A 24,609-nucleotide genomic window follows, 5' to 3' on the forward strand; every position below is an offset into this window, starting at 1 on the left:
AACCTAAGTTATTTTAGTGGTTCTGCATCTTGGAGATGTGACCTACACAAGTGTTTCTCCTGTGATACAGCTTTTTCTCCCTTAAACTCCTATTTCTTTCCCTGACTGCAGTGTTTCCAATCTATTTCCTTGAGGCCCTAACTATTATTAACCATGGTTTACCCACAGTCAGGCTAGAGAGAGCTGAATGGGAGAAACTCCCATCCGCCAGCTGGAATAAGGCTCTAGCACTGATTTACCCCTGCAGAGTAGGCTTTTGTGATGGAGAATACTCTGGCTGTATTTTATAAGGATTAATCTTCCCCCTCCTCTGCTAGAGCCACAAGGGGATCTTTCCATGATTTTCACTGTGAGAGCCTTGTGAGGTTCCTGGAGGCAAAGTCCAAGAAAATGTGGGGCCCTTCCTAAGACTGTGGCCCCCATGAGTTTTCTCTCTCACACTAACTGTGTCCAAACTCAGTCTCCAGTAATTCATCAAAATTACCATTTACGTGTCCCGCCAGTTTATGGCCCCAGTAGCTTTTACTCCAGGTAAGGAGATTCTGACTGTGTCTATCTGGATGTGTCTGTGTCTCCAGAGTTTAGTATGGTGATTTGCCTTGTGATCGCCATTCTCTGATGAACTGAAGAAAAGCAATTGGTTTTCATTTCGCCTAGCTTTTTCTCTTTATTAGGATGGGAGCAACAACTTCCAAGCTCTTCACATGTTGGACCTGAAGCCAGCAGTCCCATACTCTATGTCTTGAGATGTTCGCTCTGAGAATCCAGTCACCATGCTATTAGAAAGCCCAAGCTGTGTGAAGAAGCCAGCACCAATTTGCCAGCCATGTGAGACCACATTGGCAAATGGATCCCTCACATCCCAGTCAAGCTGATACTATATGGGGCAGAAACACACTCTTCCTGCCCAACCCTTCCAAATGTGGATTCATGAGCAAAATAGACGATAGTTGTTGTTTGACCTCTCTGAGTTTGGGAGTGGTTCATTCTGCAGTCATATATAAGCAGAACATTCCTAAGACGATACTCAAGGCCTTACCTGCTTCTCAAAACTCAGTTCATACCAATTTCCCCCAAACTCCCAGTCACATGGGGCTTTCTGAGTCTGCAGAAGACACCAAGCTCCTCTCAGGGTGTGGCCTGAAATACTCTTGTCCCTGCTCTTTACTTGGTAGGCCACATCTCCTCCTTCAGATCTAAGTGTCCCCATTTCAGCAAGGCTTCCACTGTCCAGCCATCCAAGATATACTCACTGCTTGCCCCTCTCTCTCACACAAACATATATAACCTACCACTCTCTGTCCTAATTCTTTCTCATAGCTCTCTTTTCCTTTATGCAATTTAAAATTACAATGGATCTTAAAATTTCTTGATTAATTTTTGCCTTCCCCACTAGATGACATGGTCCACAGAAAGAGAAACTCGGTTTTGTCGACCATTACATATTCTTTGCCTGGCCCAGTACACGGAAAACAGTGAGGGCTTAGTAAATATCTCTGAAGGAAAAAGATCTTTTAAATAGGCACTGCCTCTATGCATTCCTTGTCTACACCAGTGCTTCTCAATTTTCACACTACTGACAGTTTGGGTGAAATAATTCTCTACTGAGGGAGACTGTCCTGTTCATTTGTATGATATTTCACAACATCTCTGGCATCTAGATTCCAGGAACACCTACTGCTCCCCGAGTTATGAAACCAGAAATGTCTCCAGATATCAGTAAATTTATCCTGGTTTAAACTAAAAGAATGACAATAATAATGAAGCAACTCAGGAATGTAGGTTTGCTTTAAACCTAAACCAGTCTTACCATCATGTCTTCCTCCTAGTGTTCCTCAAAAACCACTTAGGCTGAACTATGAGAAAGAGATTCTAGGAGCCCTGGAATTATGCTAATTGGAAATTTCTATACTAACTCTTTCAAAAAAGTCCTCCACTCTCCAAAGAATGCCTCCATTTTCACCAGCTGGACCACAACTTTAAAGACAGCAAATATCACTGATTATTTTGACAGTCTTTCAATTAAAGGATCAAAGAATCCTGATAATAAATATGGCTAACAGAGGCCAACATTAAAACATTGTCTAATAGGAAAGTTATTCCTGTAAAGTTTGGTCTAATAATTGAAATCAGGCTTCTTACTTAAACAATATCTTCACTGTCACTTTGGTCAAAAAGATTAGGCATTGTCTGTTTATCTGCTGCAAGGTAAATGAAACCAGCTGTACCCATGAACCAGCCTCTGATGCCTTGCACTCTTCCTCTAAAGGAAGTCAGGGCTGCATTTGCAATATGAATAGCTTTCAAGGTTTTTGAAAATAAAATTAGCAGATGTTGGTGGGTGGGCTATTATCCTTCTTAGACTAGGTAAGGATAAAAACTCTACTTTTCCAACTTTCATCTTACACACAAGGAGCACCAGATCTGAAAATCACACGGAGCAAATTCCATTCATCCCATTAGCTCTTTGTCTTTAATCCAGTTTCTCTTGTTGCATGCTGTAATGCTGTATGTGTGCATTCAATTACAAAGCTAACACTGATTGTGTTATCATTGTATGATGCCATTTTCATACCCTGTGACTAACAGTGTGGTTGCAGGCTTGATCTTTGAAGTGAGCTGTGATGACAAGCCTATGGATCCAAAGTCTAAAAGAAATCCAAGCACACCTAATGAAAAACAGAGAGTGCAGCAAAGCCTGTAAAATGTAATCAGACTTGCCTCCTTTTTGTACAGAGTTCCCGTTTGTAGGCAGATAACCTCTCAGGACACTGGCAGTCAGCATGCCAGTCCAGGTGTCAACACTTAAGATTGAAACGTCAGTGAACCCAGAGTCCAGAGTTTTCCATCTGGGTAAGTGTGACTTTTAGAATTCTTCAAACTCCTTCTGATAGTGTTTCAGTGGAGCTGACCTTCAGGGCCAGCAGTAAGAGCCACCTCTTTAATCTCACCTATTCCGAAAAGGTGCTTAACGGTCGCTGCCTTTCTTCTTGCTACTGCTTGTTTTAATTAACAGCATTTCTTTTCCCCATTTCTCCTGGGGCTTTGAAGAGCTCTTTGAAATGTATTTAGTATAGTTCAGTCTTGGTTTGGCATAGTCTCTCAATTTATGAGGTCGTTTAATTCAAGTTCAATTATTCAGCACAAATTGGCAGAATGAAATGCTAAAAGAAGACTGGCATTTTCAATCACATCAATCTCATGTTACATAAAGTGAGCAAATTCCTCCGTTGTTCTTAGTGACCTCTGAGATAACAATTTACAGCTGGCACAAACCAGTGTGGGCTGGCTTCTTGGTTTACCAGGCTCCCGCAGGAGTAAGGCCTTGGCATCTTCACCTCAACAGAAACTGAAGATAAGCAGAAAAGGGGACCAGAAATCAGGGTCATCTGGGGGATGACTTAGTCTGCATTAGTCCAATACTCTAATTCCAGAGGTGGAACCAAGAGCACGGTTTTTCTTTCTCTAAATGACACCAGAAGTATGAGAAAATCAAAAGTAAGCAGCTACAGCTTCATGTCTCCCCTGGATAAAGTAGGAAGGAAAAGAGAGGAGTCTGTCCCAGGCAAGAGTAAAAGTTTATGGCTTCTCACCACTGATGGCAGGGTGCGGAAACCCGGGAAAACGAAGGCATGTGGGGAGGACTCAGGTGTGCTCCACCAGCAGATCCCAGTGTGCTAAGGGACATGTGGCTCCCACATGTTTGGGAGTTGAGGTGGCTGGTGCTCACAGCTCTTACCTGCAACAGCCAGGCATTTGTAGGTGCTGCCACATAAACAACCCCCCAAGCCTTCCCAATTATAGTGCTTAACACCAACTCCACCTTAACATTCAAACATAACACTTCTGCTTAATCAAAATTTGCACAATAATTAAAATAAATCAGCTTGCTTTTACTTTAAAGCCCTTGGGCGTTAACAGATTTTGTGAAGAATCTGGTAACAAAGAGTGAAAATTTCATTATATGTTCTTGGAGGACCAGGTTCCAAAAATATACACAGTGATGAGGGAAGCTTGAATTTACAGCCTCATGGTCTTTTAAATCAATCAGTCATCACTGGTGAGAACATATTTAAAATGCTTTAGTTAACATCATCCTCTCTCCTTCCTTTAGAAACTCCACACTATTTTACTGGGCCTTTCTTACTGCATTCTAGCTTATACAGAGACACGACATTCTAACTCATGCAGAGTTATGTACGTATATGGACCATTTCCCTTCAAGATCATTATGTTTCCTGAGGGCAGAATCCATATCTAAGTTCCCTCTTTTTCACCTACCGCATAGAAATGGCATAAAAACAACATGACAAACACTCATCGTTAGTTGAATAAGCTCAAAAAATGTTAACCAGTCTCTTACTGTACAAAGTCCTTGAGAAACTGAAAAGATGATTTCAAGGTGTTGAATTAAAGACATTTTTAAATGCCACATGTTTGAAAATGCAAAGTATTAGGCAATGCATTTTTTTTATCCTATATTACACGTTACAGGGATTTAGAAAAGAGAACATTATCAGGGAATCAAACCAGGATAAAGACTGGTAATCAGAGTGGTGATAAACTGCCTCCCTTCCCCAAATATAAACACATACATGCACAAAGAAAATATTAGGAAGCTGGAGAACACTGGTTTGAAAACAAAACGAAACTCTACTCATTTATAAAAATGTTGGAAGTTCAAAGCTTCTTTTTTTTTTTAGTAAGAAAACTTATTTGTGAGTGTTGTATGTTAATATGGTCACAGTTAACCAGCCACATTCTACACAGCCAAGCTCACTACCAAGGGGGCTACACTACAGGAACTCCGGTCAGCTTCTCCCTATAAGAATAAGAAACTCATAAGAACTCAAGAGTAATGAAAAGCTTTCTATTTCTCCTCAAGTTTCTAAACAATGGCTAATAGCAACTGTATCAAAGTCAACAATTACATAAATCTTTTCATGGGGGGGCAGGGGGTGAGGAGATATCCTTTGCTTATATTATTTGAACCATGAAATAAAAGATGATTTGCACATACCATAAGTAGGAAGAGAACATAGTCATGAACACAATGCCAAATTACTGAGGTTTGAAATTAATGAGTGTTATGGATTTAATTGTGTCCTCCAAGAGATATATTGAGAGTCAACCCCTCACATCTCTGGATGTGACCGTATTTGGAAATAGGGTCTTTACAGGAAAAATCAAGTTAAAATGAGATCATTACAGTGGGCCCTAATCCAAAATGACTAGTGTTCTTATAAAAAGGGGAAATTTGGACGTAGAGACAGATACACAGAGAAAGAACACCATGTGAACATGAAGGCAGAGATCAGGGTGATGTATTTAGGAGCCAGGAATGCCAAAGATGCCAGCATGCCACAGAAGCCAGGAGAGAGACATGGAACAGATTCTCCCTTCCAGGACCAACCCTCAGAAGGAACCAATTCTGCCAACACTTTGATCTTAGATCTGGCCTCCAGAACTATGAAATGATAAAATTTTGTTGTTGAAGCCAACCAGTCTGTACTTCATTTCAAAATCCTGGCAAACTAATACAAAGAGATTTATGGCAAAATCCAACCTTGACGCCTGTAAATCAAAACACATGTATGTAAAATGCTAAGAAGCCAAACATCAGCGGTATCTCTACAAATGCCGGGCAACTTTATTTCAAGGTAACGATAGCTGCTCTTGGGAAAGATGCTAAAGATAATGTTTACAGATGGAGGCAGAGATGCAGACAGCTATGGGAGAGTGATGAGGAGTACTGGAACAAGGATCCCAACACTGAGTTGACTCTTTAAATTATGTAGGGCTTCAGACAACACACCAAACAAACTTGGCTCTCAGATGTTGCTAGATGGCACGTAACTGTTGTTCTTTGGCCTGACCTTGCCACCATAAAGCAAATAAGCACAGGCAGCCTGTCATCTCCTAAAGCAGGTGAGTGGTCAATGGCTTTCATCTCCAGCTGGAGGAAATTAAATAGTACATGTGACCAGCAGGCTTGAAACTACTTGAGAAAGCTGCCAAGACACATTGAGACCTGCTAGAGTGAGAAGTTTTAAATGTCCAGAACTATCCTTCTCAAAGATCACAAGTACTTAAAGGCAGTCTTTCTTTTATTCAGGCATAGTAAATGAAGAATTTTTGAACTCTCTCTCAAGATTTTGCCATCAAATCTTAAAGTTCAGCATTTAATAGAGTTACTAACTTGAATTTGGAAATCAGTTGAGCACATCTTTGGTGGGAAGGCACTTCAAAGTGACAGGTTTATTTCCTTTTAACGAAATAGTATGTTTGCTTCTGTTTGATTCACAGTTAAACAAGTCAGAGCATCTGGGAGAACCATCTGGAAGACTCAACAAGGACCAACCAAGTCTTTCCAAGGAAGTCCTTATACGGTGGAAGCAGTATATACAATGGTTAGGAAAAGACGGCTTCAAACCAGAAAGACAGGAGCCAAAACAAGCTTTGTGACTAATAACCTGTATGGACTTGGACAGGTGACTAAAATTCTCTAAGCACCAAGATGCCTGGTCCAACAGAGATGATAATAATAGGGCCTATCTTACAGAATGCTGCACGGAGTCAATGAGACAATGAATATACCACATTTTATACAAAGTAATTGCTTAATCCAGTGTAGTTATCTTCACCTTATTAACATTAAAGGTACAAGTAATTTTTATATAGTAGAGTACTTAACATTTCCTTAAGAAAAAGTACAAAAATGTGGGTCACACCTACCACTGAAATTAATTCAACCATTTAGGCCATTACCATGAAGTTCCGTAATGATCCAGAGACATAGTGAAGTCATTAACAGCCCTCAAAGATTTTGTTCTTTTTTCCAATCCCCATCATATTTATATTTCTTATTCAAATTTTTTAAAAGACCTTTTTTTGCAAATGTTTAAGATCTCAAAATTAACACACAATTTTTGACTTACAATATTTCTTAATTTCCTTACATATCTTCCTTTATCAGGAATATTGCTTCATCTTCTTAACTTGAAAACCATGAAGAAAGGTATAAGACTATATTCCAGAAAAGCCAAAGATCATCCAAATAAGTGCAAAGTCAAAAATTCCAATTATATGTTTAGAATGATCCTTCAGAGAATTTTCTTGTATATCTCTTTATCTAATTACTTAGCTTAGTAATTCAATTATTGCTAAGTAATTAATCAGAATTTCACGTCTTTTATAATGACTTAAAAGAGACAACAACAAGGATAGTTTAGAAATTTGTTTTCAACATTCTTTGGTACTGTTACTAAGGTAAAATAAGGCTTTTGTCTACTGTACTTATTTCAGAAAGAGTATTAAAAGTTTCTACATGCCACCAAATACAATAACTTAGTGCTCTTAATCAGTTAAGGGAGACGAAGGAGGCCTATCAGAAACACATGAGGACCAGCTTCTTAGGAATCGAAATCTGTGCCTTGACCCCAGGATAGTATGCAGGGAAGAGGACAAAGAAGGGAAGAGTTGTTTCTCTAAGTGAAAACATATGCCCCTTGATGCCAAAGCAGACAGGAAGAAACACAGTGTTTATAGTCTGTTTAATTAAGTGACTTCTGAAAGATGGAGTAAAAGCTCAATTTAAAAAGACACCAAGAATGGTCAATACATTTGGCTTTGTAAAATCAGTACCCTTATTCTTAAGCAAATGCTAAACCTCCATGAGAAATTAATCACATCATTCACCTGGAAATGAATTCTCATTTGAGGGTTCCAACTCCAAAGAGAGAAATAAAAAACAAAGTTGAGGGAGAGGTAGGACAGAAAAGATAAATTGGACAAGTCTGCAAAACTGCTCGCAGAAAAAAACAATTCTACTGAATTTTACACTTGGTAAACAATGACAACAACAATAATGACAGAAAACCTGAGGAAGGAAAATCTATTGTATGTTAAATAAAAATTCTTTAAATATACTATTACTTAGTACTGAGAGAGTGGGTATATTTTACACATGAAATATTCAAAAATTAATGAACTTACTTGCTTTTCCCTTTGTATACTGTAGCATAAGATCCTTCCCCTAGTTTTTCCAGTTTTTCATATGAGTCAGCTTTTCCAAATTTGGGACTTGTTGGCTAAAAATGAAGCAGAGGGTAAACAAGACAGATTGTATCAAACAAATTAACAATAAATTACCCAATTTTGCTGAAAATGTAGATTCTCTGTCAGTTTTTAAATAACTTTTTTCTGCTATAAGAATGTTTATTTTTAAAAACAACATAATAAGTATTCAGGGTACAAAACTCAGAAAATGCAAATGAACACAGTGTAGAAGTTTAAATTTACCCATAATCTAATCATCAACGGGGAACCACAATTAATATTGTGATATCTCTTCTAGTGCTATCTGTATGCTGACGATTGCTTTTTTACACAAATGTGATTACACTATAGATACTGTTTTGTAACCTGCTTTTTTCTCCCACTCAATATATTATGAATATTTTCCATGTTATTATTCAATCTTCTAAAGTAGAGGCTGGCAAATCCAGCCCACCATCTATTTTTGTATATCCCATAAACTTAGAAAGGTTTTTACATTTTTTAATTGGGTGGGGGAGAGAATCTAAAGGAGAATGTAATTTCATAGCATGTGAAAATTATATAAAAATCAAGTTTTAGTGTCCATAAAGTTTACTGGAATGCAGCCACATTCATTCATTTACATACTGTCCTCTGACTTTCAAGCTACAAGAGAGTGGTAGTTACCACAGAGATCGTATGGCCAACAAAGCTGAAAATATTTACTACCTAATCCAGGCTGTAAATCATGACTGTTCAAAATTCAGTCATCTAAAGTTACTCCTCTAATACCTTTTAACAATAATGCAAACAGATAATCAAAGATGTGTCATTCAGTTAGTATCTTTTCTGTCCTAACATAAAAGGAACTCTATGTCTACATACATCAATCCTTAAGGTTTAGCCACAACAATATAACTCTTCCTTAAGAAACTGTACATCCCATCAACACCACAGAAGGGCTTGAGTGAGTGGTCTCATCACTCTTGCTGTGCTCAACTTCCACCCCAACTTTCACCAGAAAGCAAGAAAAGGGGAGTGTTGTCCTCCAGGGGATATATTATCTATTATTTAAATGTTATTATAAAAGGATAATATTGAAACATATTAGAAAATGATAATTATATAAGAAATTAAAAACACCTTGAAAGGATTATGTAATCACAGTTATAAATAAATTTATAATTGATTAAAACATTACTAATGATCGTGGTACTCTGTAAGAAACCAATTTTAGAAGCTTAGGGAAAGAAATTCTTGCAGAAAGTTTATAGTACACTATTCTTAACCATGCACTCTTACACCACTTACAAAAAACACAGCATACTCACAATGAATCTGACTCCCACAATCTATAAGGATTTTATGTGATGAACTGAGCAATGCTTCTTACCTCCTTCCCACCCAAAATGCCACATAGTTACAGAAAAGATATTTTTCAAAAATAGTAAATCAGGAACAGAGATGGGAACCAAAAAAGAGTGCAAATATCTAATCAGATACTTTGAGGAATTCTAAAAGATAAAAAGTAAACAAAATCAAAATTTCAGAGAAAAGACTGAAGGAACTTAAAGTCCTAACATGTAGGAGAAGACTAGTACAGATAAAAGAAGCAAGACTCTCCAGGTAAATATGAGACTAATCAACACAGTTGAGCACATGGTGTCCTCCCAAGCAAACTGCAGGAAATTCTGCAGAGGAGACAGCTGAGAATGTAGGTATTCCGGCTAGCAGGAGAGAGCAAGGACTAAAGTTGCCAATATCTAGAAAAAGGATGACATCCCCCATGCCCAAATTTTAATTCTTGGGCACATAATCACTAGAGACAACTTATAGAAAACAGAATAAGCTGATAGCAATTCTCAAATACAAAAATGAGTATGCAAGCAAAAATCACAAATCATTTCAGAAAAGAAAGCATAAAATTCAATAGGCAAATAAGCTAAACCCTGATAAGAGAGCTGACACTGCAAAGGTAAGAATAACTTTTAATAAAAATAGCCAGTGCTTCAGAGAGATTTAAGAATATATCACAACCTTGAAAAAGAAATATAATGGTTATTTACAGATTAAGTATTTAATCAGCGGAAAAAACATGCATAGGCAGTGAACAAAAGAATGGACATAGGTGAAAAAGTAATAAACTGAACATTCGAACATAATCCTCCCAGAAAACTCTAGGGAGAGGTAGCATCTAAACGGAAACATTATTCAACAAGCAAAATATTTTTTAGACAATAATGGCTGAAGAAAGACAATCCCAATATTCAAAACCATTTTCCCTTTTCATTTTGAAAATATTCCTTGTCTTTTTTCAGCCATTTTATCTCAATATAAGATGTAGCTGGAGTGATGGGGGAAGTGCAGGAAGGCAAGAAAAGATAAAAAAGGAGAAATAAAAGCATGCTGAGACTTACTGGATTGTTTAGGATAGACTGCAGATACTGATTAACTCCAAATGCATAAGTTTTAGTGTATTTCTTAACATTTAAAAGGTAATTGCTGGAATAAATAAGATGTACAAATTCCAAACAAATTAAGGAGGGAAGAAATAGAAGAAAAAAAGTACAAGGAAGAAGGGGGAAGAGGGTAAGGAATGAGAAGTTAAGAGAAATGGAGGGGTATGCAATAAGAAAGCATATTAAGTAAAAAAGCATAAAATAAGAAGGAAGTTAAATCCAAACATATCAATAATTATAATAAATATAAATTTTAAAACTCTGTTTATTAACAGAAAGTTCTTTGATTGGAAAGACAGAAAATCTAGCAACATGCTAGAGAGAAGAGACAAAATTAAAACAAAAGTAAATCTGAAAATAAAGGAACATGGAGAAAATGTAGAAAAAAAATTTTCCCCATGCATTACAGCAATATTGATGGTAGACAAGACAGAATTCACAAAACAGCAAATAGATTAAATTAGTATATCCTATAAATATGAACATTAAAATCCACCAAGCAATTTAATAATCATAAACTAGTATGAGCCCAACAACATAGTTTTGTAGTGTATCAAACTGCTGGTAGCAATAAAATGAGAAATTATCAAATCCACAGTGATAACTGGAGATAAACATACATCACTCAGACCTCACAGAGCAAGCAGATGACCAATAAGTAAGGGATACATAGTCTTGAATATTAGAATTAACATCTTAATCTAATATACATATTAATATATATTCTTTTCAAGTATATATTTAACATTCACAAAAAATGGCCAGATAAGCCCTCCAAAAATCTCAATATTCAAACTGCAAAAACATTTCAAGTTACTTCTTCTGAACACAATGCAATAAATGAGAGATTATGGATAAAAGGAAAATTTATCCTTTAAGTTGTTTAGCCACATGGGCTAAAAAGAAAATCAAAATTGAAAATTCATAAATAATTATGTGGCACTGAGGATATGACATTTTAAGACCAATGGGATGCAGCCAAATTAGTATCTATAACAAATCTGAATATATGTACACAGAACAGAAAAGAAGAAAAGTTGAAAGTATAATTTGAACAGCTGGAAAAGGAACAAGAAAAGACACAGTACGAAGGAATTAATAAAGAAGACGGACCATCTATTTTTTTCTTCAAGAAACTTGTAAAGTACCAACCATGTGTTGAGTTGCATCAAGTAAAACTTAATGGAAAATTACATTCAAAAGCGCCTGACTAGTCCTGTGTGGGTTATGTTCTCATGCATTTTTCATCACCGAGAAACAGCTTGCGAATGTCACACTTTACCATCACCCTCCTGAGCCCAAGTTTTAAATAGAAAATTTTAAAACTATATTAAACTTCAGTATAAAATGATCTTCAATGGGGAAAATATTGTGTTCACAGTTCCATTCTAAATTATTTAAAATCAGAATGAGAAGTCTGTATGTTTCCTTTTGTGCTCCTTTAAGAATAAATCCAATTTAAGTTTTAGAAAAAAGTAGCAGCAGAAAATTACCTCTTTAGTCCTATTAAGAGATAAACTGCTAATGTGCATTTAAAGCAAGCACAAGACACACAAAATTGGTAATAGAATAGGAAGCTAATATTTTCTCTTCCTATAAAGGCACAAAATTTTCTAAAAATGATATATTTCACTCTTCACACACTGCCTTATATAAGTTGATGTAATCATTTTAAGGCATAGATCCTATTAAACTTACCACTTGAAGAAACTGAGTTGAGGAAATTAGAAAAACAAGAATACTCTTTTTTAGCCTACATCCCATTTATCTACAAGAAAAATCAAATAAGAGATGCTAATGGCACAAAGTATTCTATTTATCTAATGGAATGGATTTGGATGCATTAGCTGCAGTGGTTAAAGTACATTCTATTAACAATGTGATGGTAGAAAATTAATATTTTGCCACATTAAGTGGAAAAACAGTCAATGGGATTTTCCCTGTGAAACTGGTAAGCACACATTGTGGAAATATACTGTAATTTACTGATCAATCATGCTAGTACCATATGAAGAATCACACACATGTGATACCTCTCTAAAAGTTGTTCTAGTCAACAAAAGAATGGGACTATGGAACAGACCACGTCTATGAGATAGTCTGAGCTTTAAGAGTTAGATTCTTGTAAAGTTGGTCTCCTATTTTAAGTACACAGAAATGTTCTGATCTGTAATTACTATGCATATAAATAATGAATCCAAATGCCAAGTGTTTAAAGAGGCCAATAATACACTTCTCCCTATCAAATGAGCAAACTAAGAATAATTCAGAAAGAGAAGCCCTATTCTGTTTGATAATTAAAATTCAAGCTTTTGGTTTGCCTTTCTTTTTTCTTGCAACTTTATTAAATCATGACATTGAAACAAAGATGCTAGATCAAACCAATATATAGTCAACCCTGAACATTATTTTGGCTCTTTGACATCAGGTGCATGGATAGATGAGAAACAGCTTTATGGGGCAACTATTCTCTGCTTATCGCTTCCCTACTTAAGTGCAGGTTAGAGATAGCACTTTAGAGAACTGGAAATACAGAGGGCTAATCAGCAATTATTAACAGACACTAACTGCACAGAGATGTAGAATTTAATGAGATAATGTTAATACATTTTTTTAAAAAGAATAAAGGTACAGAGGACAATCAATTGTCTGGATCAGTGGAGGGGAACATTGGCATGAATAATGAAAAAGTCAAGATAATATTCCAGCTGAAAGGTGTTTGCCATCCCGCCCTGAAGGAGACGCTCCTGGCCCTTGCTAGTTCTAGTTCATTGTTGTGCAAGCAACAAAAACAACCAGCTAAAATCAAATGTTTATAGTGTTCCATGCTTTGAGTTTATCACTTTAAATACATTACCTAAATTTAATCTATCACCCTAAGGTTGGTTCTATTAGTATCCCTCTTTGAAAGGAAGAATTTAAGATGGGAGAAATAAAGTCACTCATCTAAGATCCTATAGCTAACTGCAGAGCTAGAATTCAAACCAAACTGATGTGAACTGAAAACTTATTTTCTTCACCACCACTATTACATTGGCAGAATCTTCCCATGGAGACCTAACTCCCACCTGAATGGAGGAGATAGCAAACCATTCTTAAGTCCAAAATCCACTGAAATCCTATGTCTAGAAATAAAGATGGTGTTTTGAACTGTATTTTTATAAACCGCATGAGGATACCTCAGCATTCACTGTAATGATACCATAATATGGTTCTAAGAATGTCTACAGTTTAACACTGAATTCACTGAAAATTTACTTTAACTGTCATACATAATCCTTTACTTAAGATTGTTGATGACCCCCTGAACTGTAGAAAAACCACAAGTAAGAACCACTGCTCTATCACATTATCCTAATAATTGGAGAGTGGGTGTGAGGGTAAGGTGGGAAGAATTCAATCAGAACTGTGCGACGTCCTTAAACAAGGGTTTGAGTCAAACCTTCCCTGGCTAATTTTTCTTCTGCCTTTGATATTCACAATAGGCTCTACCATCCTATATTTCTAACACTTCTAAATCCAGCCACACTAAGATAATTTATAGTTGATGTGTAACTTGGTTACAAAATAGATCTAAATGCTAGATGGAAGGATAAACCCACCCACCACACGTGCTAACAACCTGATACGGTGGCTTCGTTCTATCTGGGAATTTCCCAGTCTCCACAAGAAGGAGGCAATGCCATGATGAGATCCCCAAGGATGAGCACCTGAGAACTGAAGTGAGACTCTCATTTTCAGGTCTGTACCCTCCTCCTCTCTTTCCAAATTGGGCTTGCCTATCATGAGATGTAGATTTTTTTAATGAGGGAAGGAAGTAAATTTGGAGGAATTTGTGGAATGTATAGAGGATCCTAATCTGAAAATATGTTCTCTTCAAGCTTAAATTATGATAGCACAGTTCAATGAAATACTTTCTAAATTGGGCAGAAGACAGGCAGTCTCACATCGCACTCCCAATAGTTCTAGCTATTAAAGAGCACAGTGGGTTGGAAGAGGTGGTAGAAAAATAGGAGCAAGTTTGTCCTGTCAGTGATACTAAGTACGTCCCAGGGACAAGGCCCAGGAAGAGTAGGCACTCAAAAACATCTGAAACAAATAAACACAATCTGTCAACACCTCTTGAAATATACCAATGTAATAAAATCACATTCTTTAAATTCTGCTTAAATTTTAAAGCAACACTGCCTGGACAAAATCAGGAAGTAGCAACGAGTGTGGTGGTCACTAAGGTCCAGGCATTCCTGGTTCCTTGACTTCGTGACTCCTCACATAGACAATGACCAGTATGCGAGCAGCAGAGAGATGAATACAGAGTTAGGAAGATGCACTAATGAATAGTAGTTTCTACCAGTCTTTCTAAGAAACAAGAGTGGCTATCCTGCTTTCCTCACTAAAACAGGGGTGGCAATGCCACACCTCTACTCACTTCCTCCCTCCCTCCCAGCTGCACTCCTGGAGCCTATTCAGGATAACTAACACTCTCAAAGAAATAGCAATAAAATAAAGATATGACATTAATCCTGGTGGTCCTTAGGTAAAGGAACTCCTTTGAGGCTTATCAGCCTTAAAAAAAATCTTTAAAAATAACAAAATCTAAGTTTATAAAACCCTCTTGCCAGTGAGTATGAAATGATCAAACCCATACACTGTTGGGCAGGGTGTCAGATGGTGTTACACAAGAATGTGTAACCACCTCCATTTTCTGTCAAGAATCCAAAGGAAAACCGTCTTTCCATGAGAAAGAGTATAATAAAATTCCCCTTCCCGTTGCAATGAGGGAGAGAACAAAAAGGCAGGAAGCAGAAAGGACTCAGGATAAAACAGAATACTATAGCATGGAGTTAAAAAAGAAAAGGGAACTATTTCCAGCTCTAGCAGGAAAGAGCAAAGACCTTTCTTCCAGGGCATAGAGAAGGGAAGCAAAAACTCCCCAAATGAAAAGAAGGCAAAGCAGCTTCCATACAAAGTAATATAAACACTCTGACATATAAGAAAGGCACCTCAGGGTGGACCAGGGAAGGGTAAACCCAGAAAGAAACTCTCAGGAAAGAGGACCTAAAAGAAGTTAACATTGTAATAGGAGAGAAACAGTGGAAATTTCGAGTTAAACATGGTAGCTTGAACACAAGTATTTATCTCTCCCCCTTACCAATATGTACTAAAATGATAGTAAAGTTATAATCCACAAGGGCAAACAGAATGAGTAAGGAGAAGATTTCAGACAAGACACAAACAAGAATTTCAAGATTGGAGACAAATGGATAGGAGGTCATGGACAAGGATGATGACCAAAGATGGAAACCAATAAGAAATAAGTCAATTCTTAACTTCAGAACCCCAGAAACACTCAAGAATTGGAGGCTGAACTTCAAGGAGAGGACAAAAACAAAATGATCAGTTGGAGTGGATTTAAGGAACAGGTCATTTCCCCTAGACTCTCCCAGTCAGATGTCTGCTCCTCCCTGAGCCCAGCACAGGTTTATTCTCTGAAGAGGTTGGACCTGAGAGACTCGGAACTGGGACACCAAGCACCATGGAAACCAGGATAAGATCCAGACTGAAAGAAAATGAAGCACAAAATGAAGCACAAGAACTCCCTTCTTGATCATCTCAGAATAACAGCAGGTAGGCTTACATACCCTAAAAAACAGACTGCTCAATCACCTTTGGAGGAATGCAGGAAAGCCTCTAGACAGCAACTTGGAGATCAACCAGTCCAGACTGGATGAGGACAACAGAGGACCCCAAGGATGATCTCAGGGGGAAGAAAAACTGACAGATTGCCTGATTCTCATTTGTTTCAGAGGAGTTTTAAAGTTTTATCAAATAGTTTGGGACTTCAATTTACGATTAAAATTCTATTAATTAGCCACATCAATTAGGAATAAGTGAAAAGAGGAGGCAATTACAACTAGGAAAATCAAAAAGTTGTGCAAGGAAAGAAATGTACTCATAGTACACTATATGGCCTCACTAAGAACAGTATTTACATCACCATAAGATTGTAAATACTGGATATTAATTAAAGCCAAAAAGTAGGGGAAACATACTTGGGGATAGGAATATAGCAGAGAAAAATCCTGTCTTGATGTGGTCTTTTGTACCCTGTAAATCACTAGTTATATCTAGATACTTGTTCAGATTCAGGTAAATTCTGTCCATAGTTACTGTATATTTCTATCAGGACATCATAACGTCTTGCTGTCCCTCTTCTGGTGATGTTAGCAGGTATTGATAATCATTTCCTAGATGTATTAATTCCTCAGGGGTTGCCCAATGGTAATTCCTAAATCTATTATTCTTTCTTGATTTATTAGTGGGATTACTACGAACAGAGAAACTTCCCTTCATCAATGACTAGTTTACTGTGAGCTAAGTTTCCTATAGGAATCATTGAAAAGAAATGCTTAGTCATTTTCTTTACTTAGTAGTTTTCAACACTATTATTTGTTTTTATAATGGTGTCTATTGGGTTGTGTATATTAATGTTATAACCTGCAATTTGGCTAGCTTCTCTCATTGTTTATAGTATTTCTACTCATTCTTCTAAGTTTTCTGATGTATCATCATAAATCTGCAATGAAGATAATTTTACCTCCTTCTAGCTTGCTTTCATTATCTGTAGAGATGTTATTCTCCTTTCTCTCTCTCTTTCATACTTTTATAGAAGATTCAGCCATAATTTTTCTACTGCTTATTTTTAAGTAAAATGAAGTTTTCAGTAGCTTGAGGGGCAATGGCCAAGACAGAGTTTCTAGCTTAATGAAATAAAGCTCTTGCTCTGTTTTCATGAAGTGAAAAAAAAAAAAAAAAAAAAAAGACAATCTCACACACATCGAGATTTTGCCATCTGCTTCGCTTCAACACTTCTTTCTGGACTTTCTCTTTCCTTTTTCCCCTATTGAACGCACCCTGTACAGAAGTCTACTCCAGCACTTTCTACTTAGTGCAGGGCTCTGTCTTGAAAAGGAACTTAATTTGATATTCTAGGGAAGTCACAGGAGACCAGCAGACACCCCATGGTCTCCATGCACTATCTGCTCACAGGAGCCATCAAAGTCCCCTCCCAGCTGCTGCTGCTCTCCTGAGGACGGCCCGATGAGCCACCAGTATGTGTCAGATGGCAGTTTTGGGGTTTCCTGGCTCTGAGAGGAGTCACTAGGTCCCTGGCCTTCCTTGACCTTCCTCCCTCACACCTTCTGATATCACATGTCTCTTAAAACTATTCATGATTTGTTCCCCTCACTCCTACTTTGAGGTTCATGGAGATAGCCTGTCACCTATATTTGTTGCTGATGTTAGCCACTGGTTTTGGTGTTACTGTGCTAGTTGCTCGGTCTAACTATAGGATGGGTTTCAAAACTATGCTACTGCCATCCTCCCAGAGTCCTCTCCTACTCGATATTTTTAGCTATGTTCAAGCATTACTTTAATAAAAATAAAACTTAACTTTAAAGAGGGAGAAATACAGAATGCATCAGACAGACAAGTCTAACTTTCCTTGATAAGAATTTGAATCAGTTCATTATTAAAAATTAAAAATAAATATCAAAATCCCACATAGTTATAATTTATACTATGATGTACATACACACTGACTTTTAAAGCTGTAAGACCCCCAGTGGCAGCAAGCACACCCACAACCTATTTCCGTTTCTAAATACTATTTGCCAAAATAAAAAGAAACGGAGCTTTTTGGAGAAATGGCCAATTCTAGGCCTGTGGCTAGAAAAACACAATACAAGCCAAGAGCAACTTGTAGGACAAGAAAGTAAGGAAGTGTTATAAAAAAAAAACAAAAACCAAAACCAAAGGGATGAAGACATCTCAAAAGGACACAGGGGCCAACTAAAAAGGGTTCCCAATGGCCAAAGCAGGAACAACTTGAGCAAGAAAAGAAATAATATACCAATAGATAAAAACTAGGATTGCAGATAAAATACAGGACAATTAGTTAAATTTGATTTTCACATAAAAAGTGAATAATTTTTTAGGGTAAGTATGCCTTATTGCATTATCTGAAGTGCCAATTTCTGTATATCATTCAGGTTGACATACAATATTATTAAGATAACTATATAGTAAAATATAGATAATTATCTTTCCATAATAGAGGCTTAATCATTCTCAACAATTCCTTTCATTTCTTCTAAATGATACTAAATCTAAAAATGATCCCTGAAGTTAGTAACGTATCTGTGACCTAGATGGACACTACCCTGCAATCATAGACAAGATTACAAAGGCCAGTTTGGAGAAAGCCAGATAGTTGAGTCTCCTCACAAATGTTGTGTTAAAAATATTTTTAGCTTCATTAACACAAAATGTGATACAAGATTTGTGCAGTGTCATATACTTTAATTAAATTAACGTGTCAATATTCTCTTCACAGTGGACATTTCTTGTTCTGGGTCCTCATGGAATTCAGTATCTAAAATGTGTGAGGTAGAGTGCATGCATAATGGCTCAGTGGCAGAGCGCATGTTTAGCATGCACAAGGTCCGGGATTCAATCCCCAGTACCGCCATTAAAATTTGTGAAATGGAGTATGTTTCTTAGTAAGAAGACAGAATCAAAATTCTAAGGCCATGTCTATCAAAAAGTTCTTAAGTGTAGGTTAAATCTGAAAATTCCTTAATTTCAAAAGATCATAAGGTTTGTTCGTTTGTTTTTTACAATGTTAAAAGCAGGCCAGTCTTGGCAAAATGAGTTTCAGTAAAATTTTTACACTCAAAAAGCAGCAATCACCTCAGAACTTTATTCCTCCTTAAGTCAAAAGGCAAGACTTGTCTTGATTCAGTTTGAGTGTAGAAAATTTCATTGTGATGAACGGGATTTATCTTTAAGAAGATCAATCTCAATATCAAGCTCTTAAATTTTAAAATATTGACAGTGGAAATAACCAGGAATAAGACAAGTGAACAAAATTTAACATGTATTCAGAAATGAAATTCTTTGTTAATCTGCCACATTTGAAACTATCCTTCCAATACAAACACAGTAAAGTTCAAAATCCTCTCCAAGGGTTTGAAATATCAAAAGATCTTTAATTATAAATTCCTCTAACTGGAAACAACTAGAAAAAAATAATTTTTCCAAAAATAAGTTGAATCACTTCTCATTTACTTGCTGGGTACTTATGAATAAAGAGTCTGTATATAGTTGGCACTTGCGCACGTACACGCTCTTTCTCTCTTCCAAAAACATTAAGCCACCTGGGGAGAGAATGCATAATAATGCACTGACAGAGCTACCTGCCGCCTTCCTGCACAGCGTGCCACTACTACAAGAGGGCCGCTCCTTCTGTTCACCACTGATAAGTGAGAAGGCTGCGCTTACCGAGCTGGGGCTGGAGTGCCGCCGAACTTTAGGAGACTCTTTGACAGTGGAGGAGGTCTTGAAGTTAATGCAAGCATTGTTCTCAGAATGCACCCTCTTTACTTGGTTAGCTGGTTTCTCAAAGGGGTCAAAAGTGCTCTGTGTCCTCTGAACCCTGACTTTTTTATCCTCAGGAATTGTGTCCAGGGGTTTGATCACCGAGTCCATTCCCGGGCAATTCCGTGTAGACATCTTTGCGACACATATCTGGAGGTAAAAAAGAAATTAAACTCAGAACTCTCCACTGACACTTCAGTATCACTAAACATACTGATTTATTATCCTAGAAAGCATGCCAATGTTTGATATCAGGAAACACTCCGAAAGGCCACATTCTAAAAGCTACACCAGCTTAAATCATAATATGAAAAACTCCTCGTAGTCATTCTGCTTATACTCACTTAGGGCTGAGTATAAAAATGCTATTCCTAAAACAAGACGTTTAAGGCCTAGACCGCCAGTGCCCTTGGGGGTTCCTGCACTCTGTCACATATTTTACCATCTGACTGCAAGTGGGATTATTTCTGAATCAGTAAGAAACTGGATAACTTGCCTTAATAAAAAAAAAAATTAGTTGAGCTAAATCAGATCATTATTTTAATTAACTGATGGTTCATCATGGAAGCAGCTAACAGGGCTAGATAAAAAAAGATTATGTTCTTCAAAACTTTAATGCTTGAATACATGTTTAAAAACATAGCCCCTGCTTGATTTCATCTCCAAATTAGATTGGAGCATAGTAAAGGCTGATGGTTAGAGATACTGAAAGTTGAAAACAATGTTTTTCCTAATACCAAAACTAATGGATGAAAGGGAATAATACTGTAAAAGAAAAACTTTGAACAACACTCAGTATGTTTCAGTCAGGTAGCATCTCATTTAAAGGACTTGCCTGATGATTACAAAAATCAGTGCAAACTATACGCCTGTGGAAAACCAGCTTCTCTGAGGCCATTAAGACAGAAAAATGGCAGCCTAATCCTAATTTTTAAGAAGAAAATATGTTTCAGCAAAATTTTCTAGACTTAAAATATCTCCTACAAACATTCTTAAGCATTTCACATTTATCATTTTCACCACCTATCAGCGAATGACTAAATACAAATAGAAAAAACAATCGTAAGACAAGCTTCTGGGAAACAGTGTACTTGTACAAACATTTGCCTTTGGTTGTGATTTTACTTACTACATTCATAAACATATTTCTTGTTCATTAGTTCCTAAATCATATAATAATTTTAAAATAATATCCCATAGTGGTTTGCAGAGTATCATATTTTCCAGGCAGCCCATCAGAAGAACACATTTGAGACTCAGTATCTTGTTATCCAGTTACATGCAGGAAAGGATGCTGTCTACATCACCATCACTGCACCCTTTTTTTATAGTGCATCACTCAGTGCCTGGCTCACAGTAAAGCTTAATAAGGTTCTGTCGAATTAATCAATCAGATTTAAGAAGATTCATCCAAATCAGCAATCTTCACATTCTCTTGCTAAAAGGGCTGAAGCTCTGATTATTTATTATCCAAAATCTACTGCCAAAAAACCCCCAGCAGTCTTAACACAAAAATGTTCATAAAGTGTCATCAATAAAAGTAAGATTTTATTTTTACTACAAGCTCATTATGATAGGCAGAACTCTACAATGACACCCAAGGCCCCCTCACCTTGAATAATCCCTTCCCCTTTGAGTGTGAATAAGATATCACTCCCATGATTCTGTTATGACAGACTACTGTGGGTGGGCCTGACCTAATCAGGTGAGCCCTCGAAAAGCAGAGCATTTTTTCTGGTTGGCTGCCTAAGAGAAAGTTGGAGATTTGGCTTGCCAGGAAGAAAGAAAACATTTCATGTCATGAACTGCCTACTGGGGCCACATGGCACAGAACTGGGGGGCAGCCTCTAAGAGCTGATAGTGGTCACTAAGAATCAGCAGGAAAACGGGGACCACTGTCCTACTAGCACCAGAAAATGAGTTCTGCCAGTGAGCTTGTAAGAGCATTCTGAGTCCCAGGTGAGACCCACAACCACAGTCAATACCTTGATTTCAGTCCAATGAGCCCTAGGGCAGAGAAACCAGCTACACCACGCTTGGACTTTTATTTAAACTACAGAAAATGTGAGATAATAAACTAGTAAGTTTGTGGTAATGTGTTGTTACACAGCACTAGACAACTAATACTCTCTCTTTTCTAACATTGCCTGAAGCACTTTGATACTAGAGCAGACTGTTTTTAAGAACCTGTTGCAGATATGACTTTCTATATTTGATACAAAGTATCAGATACAGGAGAAGCAAGCAATGACTCTTAGAACTGTTGTCAATAAATGGCCATATATTGAGAGTTTTCTGCATGACAATGCATCAGCACCATAAAGCCTATGAACAAATTCTGCCTCCATCTAAATTCAGCCACAGTTTATGCTGGGTCTCCACTTGGCCTGGGTTTATATGAATAATACCAGTATCAGACCCGCTTTGTGCATTCATCTTCATCCAGGAAAGTAATCTATACTTGAGTTTTCCACATGGGGCAAAGTGACTGTTCTGGAAAAGTTTCAAGTTTCCAATATTTGGGACAAATACCTTTAATATGATCTGGCCATCTCTGCTAACCACAATCACAACAGAAAGCAGAATCCTGGCCCCTCATAAGGATATGGGGAATCAGCCTTAGTGACTCTCCGCGCTTGTCAGGCCACTCACCCTGCAGACCCAGAAGAAAAGAGGGAGGGGTCTGGTCGAGGGAAGGATCCAGGCAAGGTGAAGTAAGAATGGCGCTCATTCTCCATAGCTGCAATCTCTGGCAGCTTGTAGAATAAAATCACTGAAGTACACAGGGTACATGAGGAGGAGACTAAGCAGACTGGAGTTCCAGCCATGAAAGAAGGTTCTAGAAGACAGATTATATACTGGTGCTACTCCCCAGTGCCCAAGTCTTCATTTGAATCCTTCTATTAACCTGTCAGCAATCTAAACAAATATCTCCCCTCCCCAAATAGAATCTGTCCTTCTCCTACAACAAAATGCTTATGGTCAGTGCAGCAGAAAGTCTTGCTCTAAGAAAACAAGAGGACAAAAGTATGATATGTCAAACTGGAAAAAAAAAAAAATCAGTAGGAACCCATAGCCTCAAAAAAGCAGAGTTTTTTCACACATCCAATAGTAGCCTTTTGATCCACTACTAACTTTCATGTGCACCCTCAGTACCCAGATTTTGGTCTATGTTCCAATTCTCCACTATGAAAAAAAAAAAGGAATCCTTGTAAGTAACCTGATTCCAGTTCATAGGGCAGGAAGAACAAAACAGCTATGAAATATCTAGCTGTTACCAGAAAACTAGGATCCTTTCAAAAATGCCAGGGACAATGCTAGAAGGACAAAGAAATCTGCCTATAGAGATTCCTACTGGCCAAACTGGGACTGTGCATTTGAGCATCAAAAGGAAAATAAAACTATGGTTAAATGGAACAACTGAGTTATTAAAAGACCTTGACTTCATTATGATTCTGAGAGAGAAAAGTCAATATAAAGGACAAATGGCAGTTATAATATAAAAGAAGAATGAATATAATAGGGTTTATAGTTGGTTTTCATACAGGGAACTATAAGCCAAGCAGCGCTAGAAAAAGTAGAAAATGTACCAAGATAGGAATGATTGCTCAGGGCTTATGAAGAGAGGGTCCACACAGTGCAAGTGTAGAAAGAACAGCAACATGGGATGTTCCAGTAACAGACCAGGTCAACATAACACAATAATAAACTAAACGATATGGAATGTTGCCTGAGCAACATTTTACGAAGAATGCATTTGGCAGAGAGAAACCAGATTGTAAAGACAATTTATGTGAAGTCAACGTGGAAGGCATATTTGGGAAACCGGCTAAATTTTAATAACTAAGTGAAATTTAACCCTTAAACACAAAAACTCAACTTGACTGCTAACCAACTATTCAGATCCAAATCACTTTGGAAAAAAATCAACCAAGACCCCAACAAGTCTACAACTCAGATCCTGTAACCCCACTTATTCTGAAAAGATACTGTTTTACTTGTGGATTTGTAAAGATTACACAATTCCAAAAAAATTCAAATAATATTATTACTGAAATCCCTGGAAGGAATCTAAATTAGTAGATGTATAACACCACGAAGATATAAAGAGAAATACAGAAATAATATAAAATTAAACCCACAGTGTTTGTGTTTTAAAACAGGATGACTCTAAGTGTAGTAATATAATATGCAATATCATAGTTGTGCATGTTTTCTTTGTTTAAAGTATCTGAAATACGTTTTTAAAAATCAGCCACTAAATTAGCACTTGAAATTGAGGGTATTTAATTAAGTCAGTAATCAATGCTTAAGTAGATTGAGACAAATTGATTTTCAAAATTACATTTATTAGCTATGTATATTTTTAAGGATGTGGGCACTTAGCCAAGTGCACAGGCCACTAGCTGTAAATGTTCCAAGCACAGAGAACTCTTGGGCATTCTATACACCATCAGCTTGCCTTTACATATAGTTTGTTAGTGCCTTCAGCATAGGGCACTCGAAGCTGTAGACTTCCTCCCACACCAAGCCATGGACTAAGCCAATGACAGTAAATAGCTGTGCTAGCAGTACTGCGTGAAAACAACAGACATTCCAATATTAATGGGAAACAGGATATGTTTTCTCTATGATGGTATTTTTCTCACACTTCCTTGATCCATTTAGAAACTAA

General features: G+C 37.2%; 1 protein-coding gene across 5 annotated transcripts in view; it reads right to left on the reverse strand.

Moving 5' to 3' along the window:
• Positions 1-24,609, reverse strand: part of CDK14 (cyclin dependent kinase 14) — a 610,838-nt gene that overhangs the window by 344,094 nt on the left and 242,135 nt on the right. For all 5 annotated transcript variants that reach the window (XM_045519926.2, XM_045519925.2, XM_010959446.3 and 2 more), the window contains 2 exons: positions 19,839-20,084; positions 7,996-8,090 (listed from right to left, as the gene is read on the reverse strand). In XM_045519926.2, the coding sequence (XP_045375882.1) occupies positions 7,996-8,090; positions 19,839-20,069 (326 nt within the window). In that variant the 5' untranslated portion in view covers positions 20,070-20,084. The remainder of the gene's footprint in view (positions 1-7,995; positions 8,091-19,838; positions 20,085-24,609) is intronic.

This window comes from Camelus bactrianus, chromosome 7 (assembly GCF_048773025.1).
Source record: "Camelus bactrianus isolate YW-2024 breed Bactrian camel chromosome 7, ASM4877302v1, whole genome shotgun sequence".
NCBI lineage: Eukaryota > Metazoa > Chordata > Mammalia > Artiodactyla > Camelidae > Camelus > Camelus bactrianus.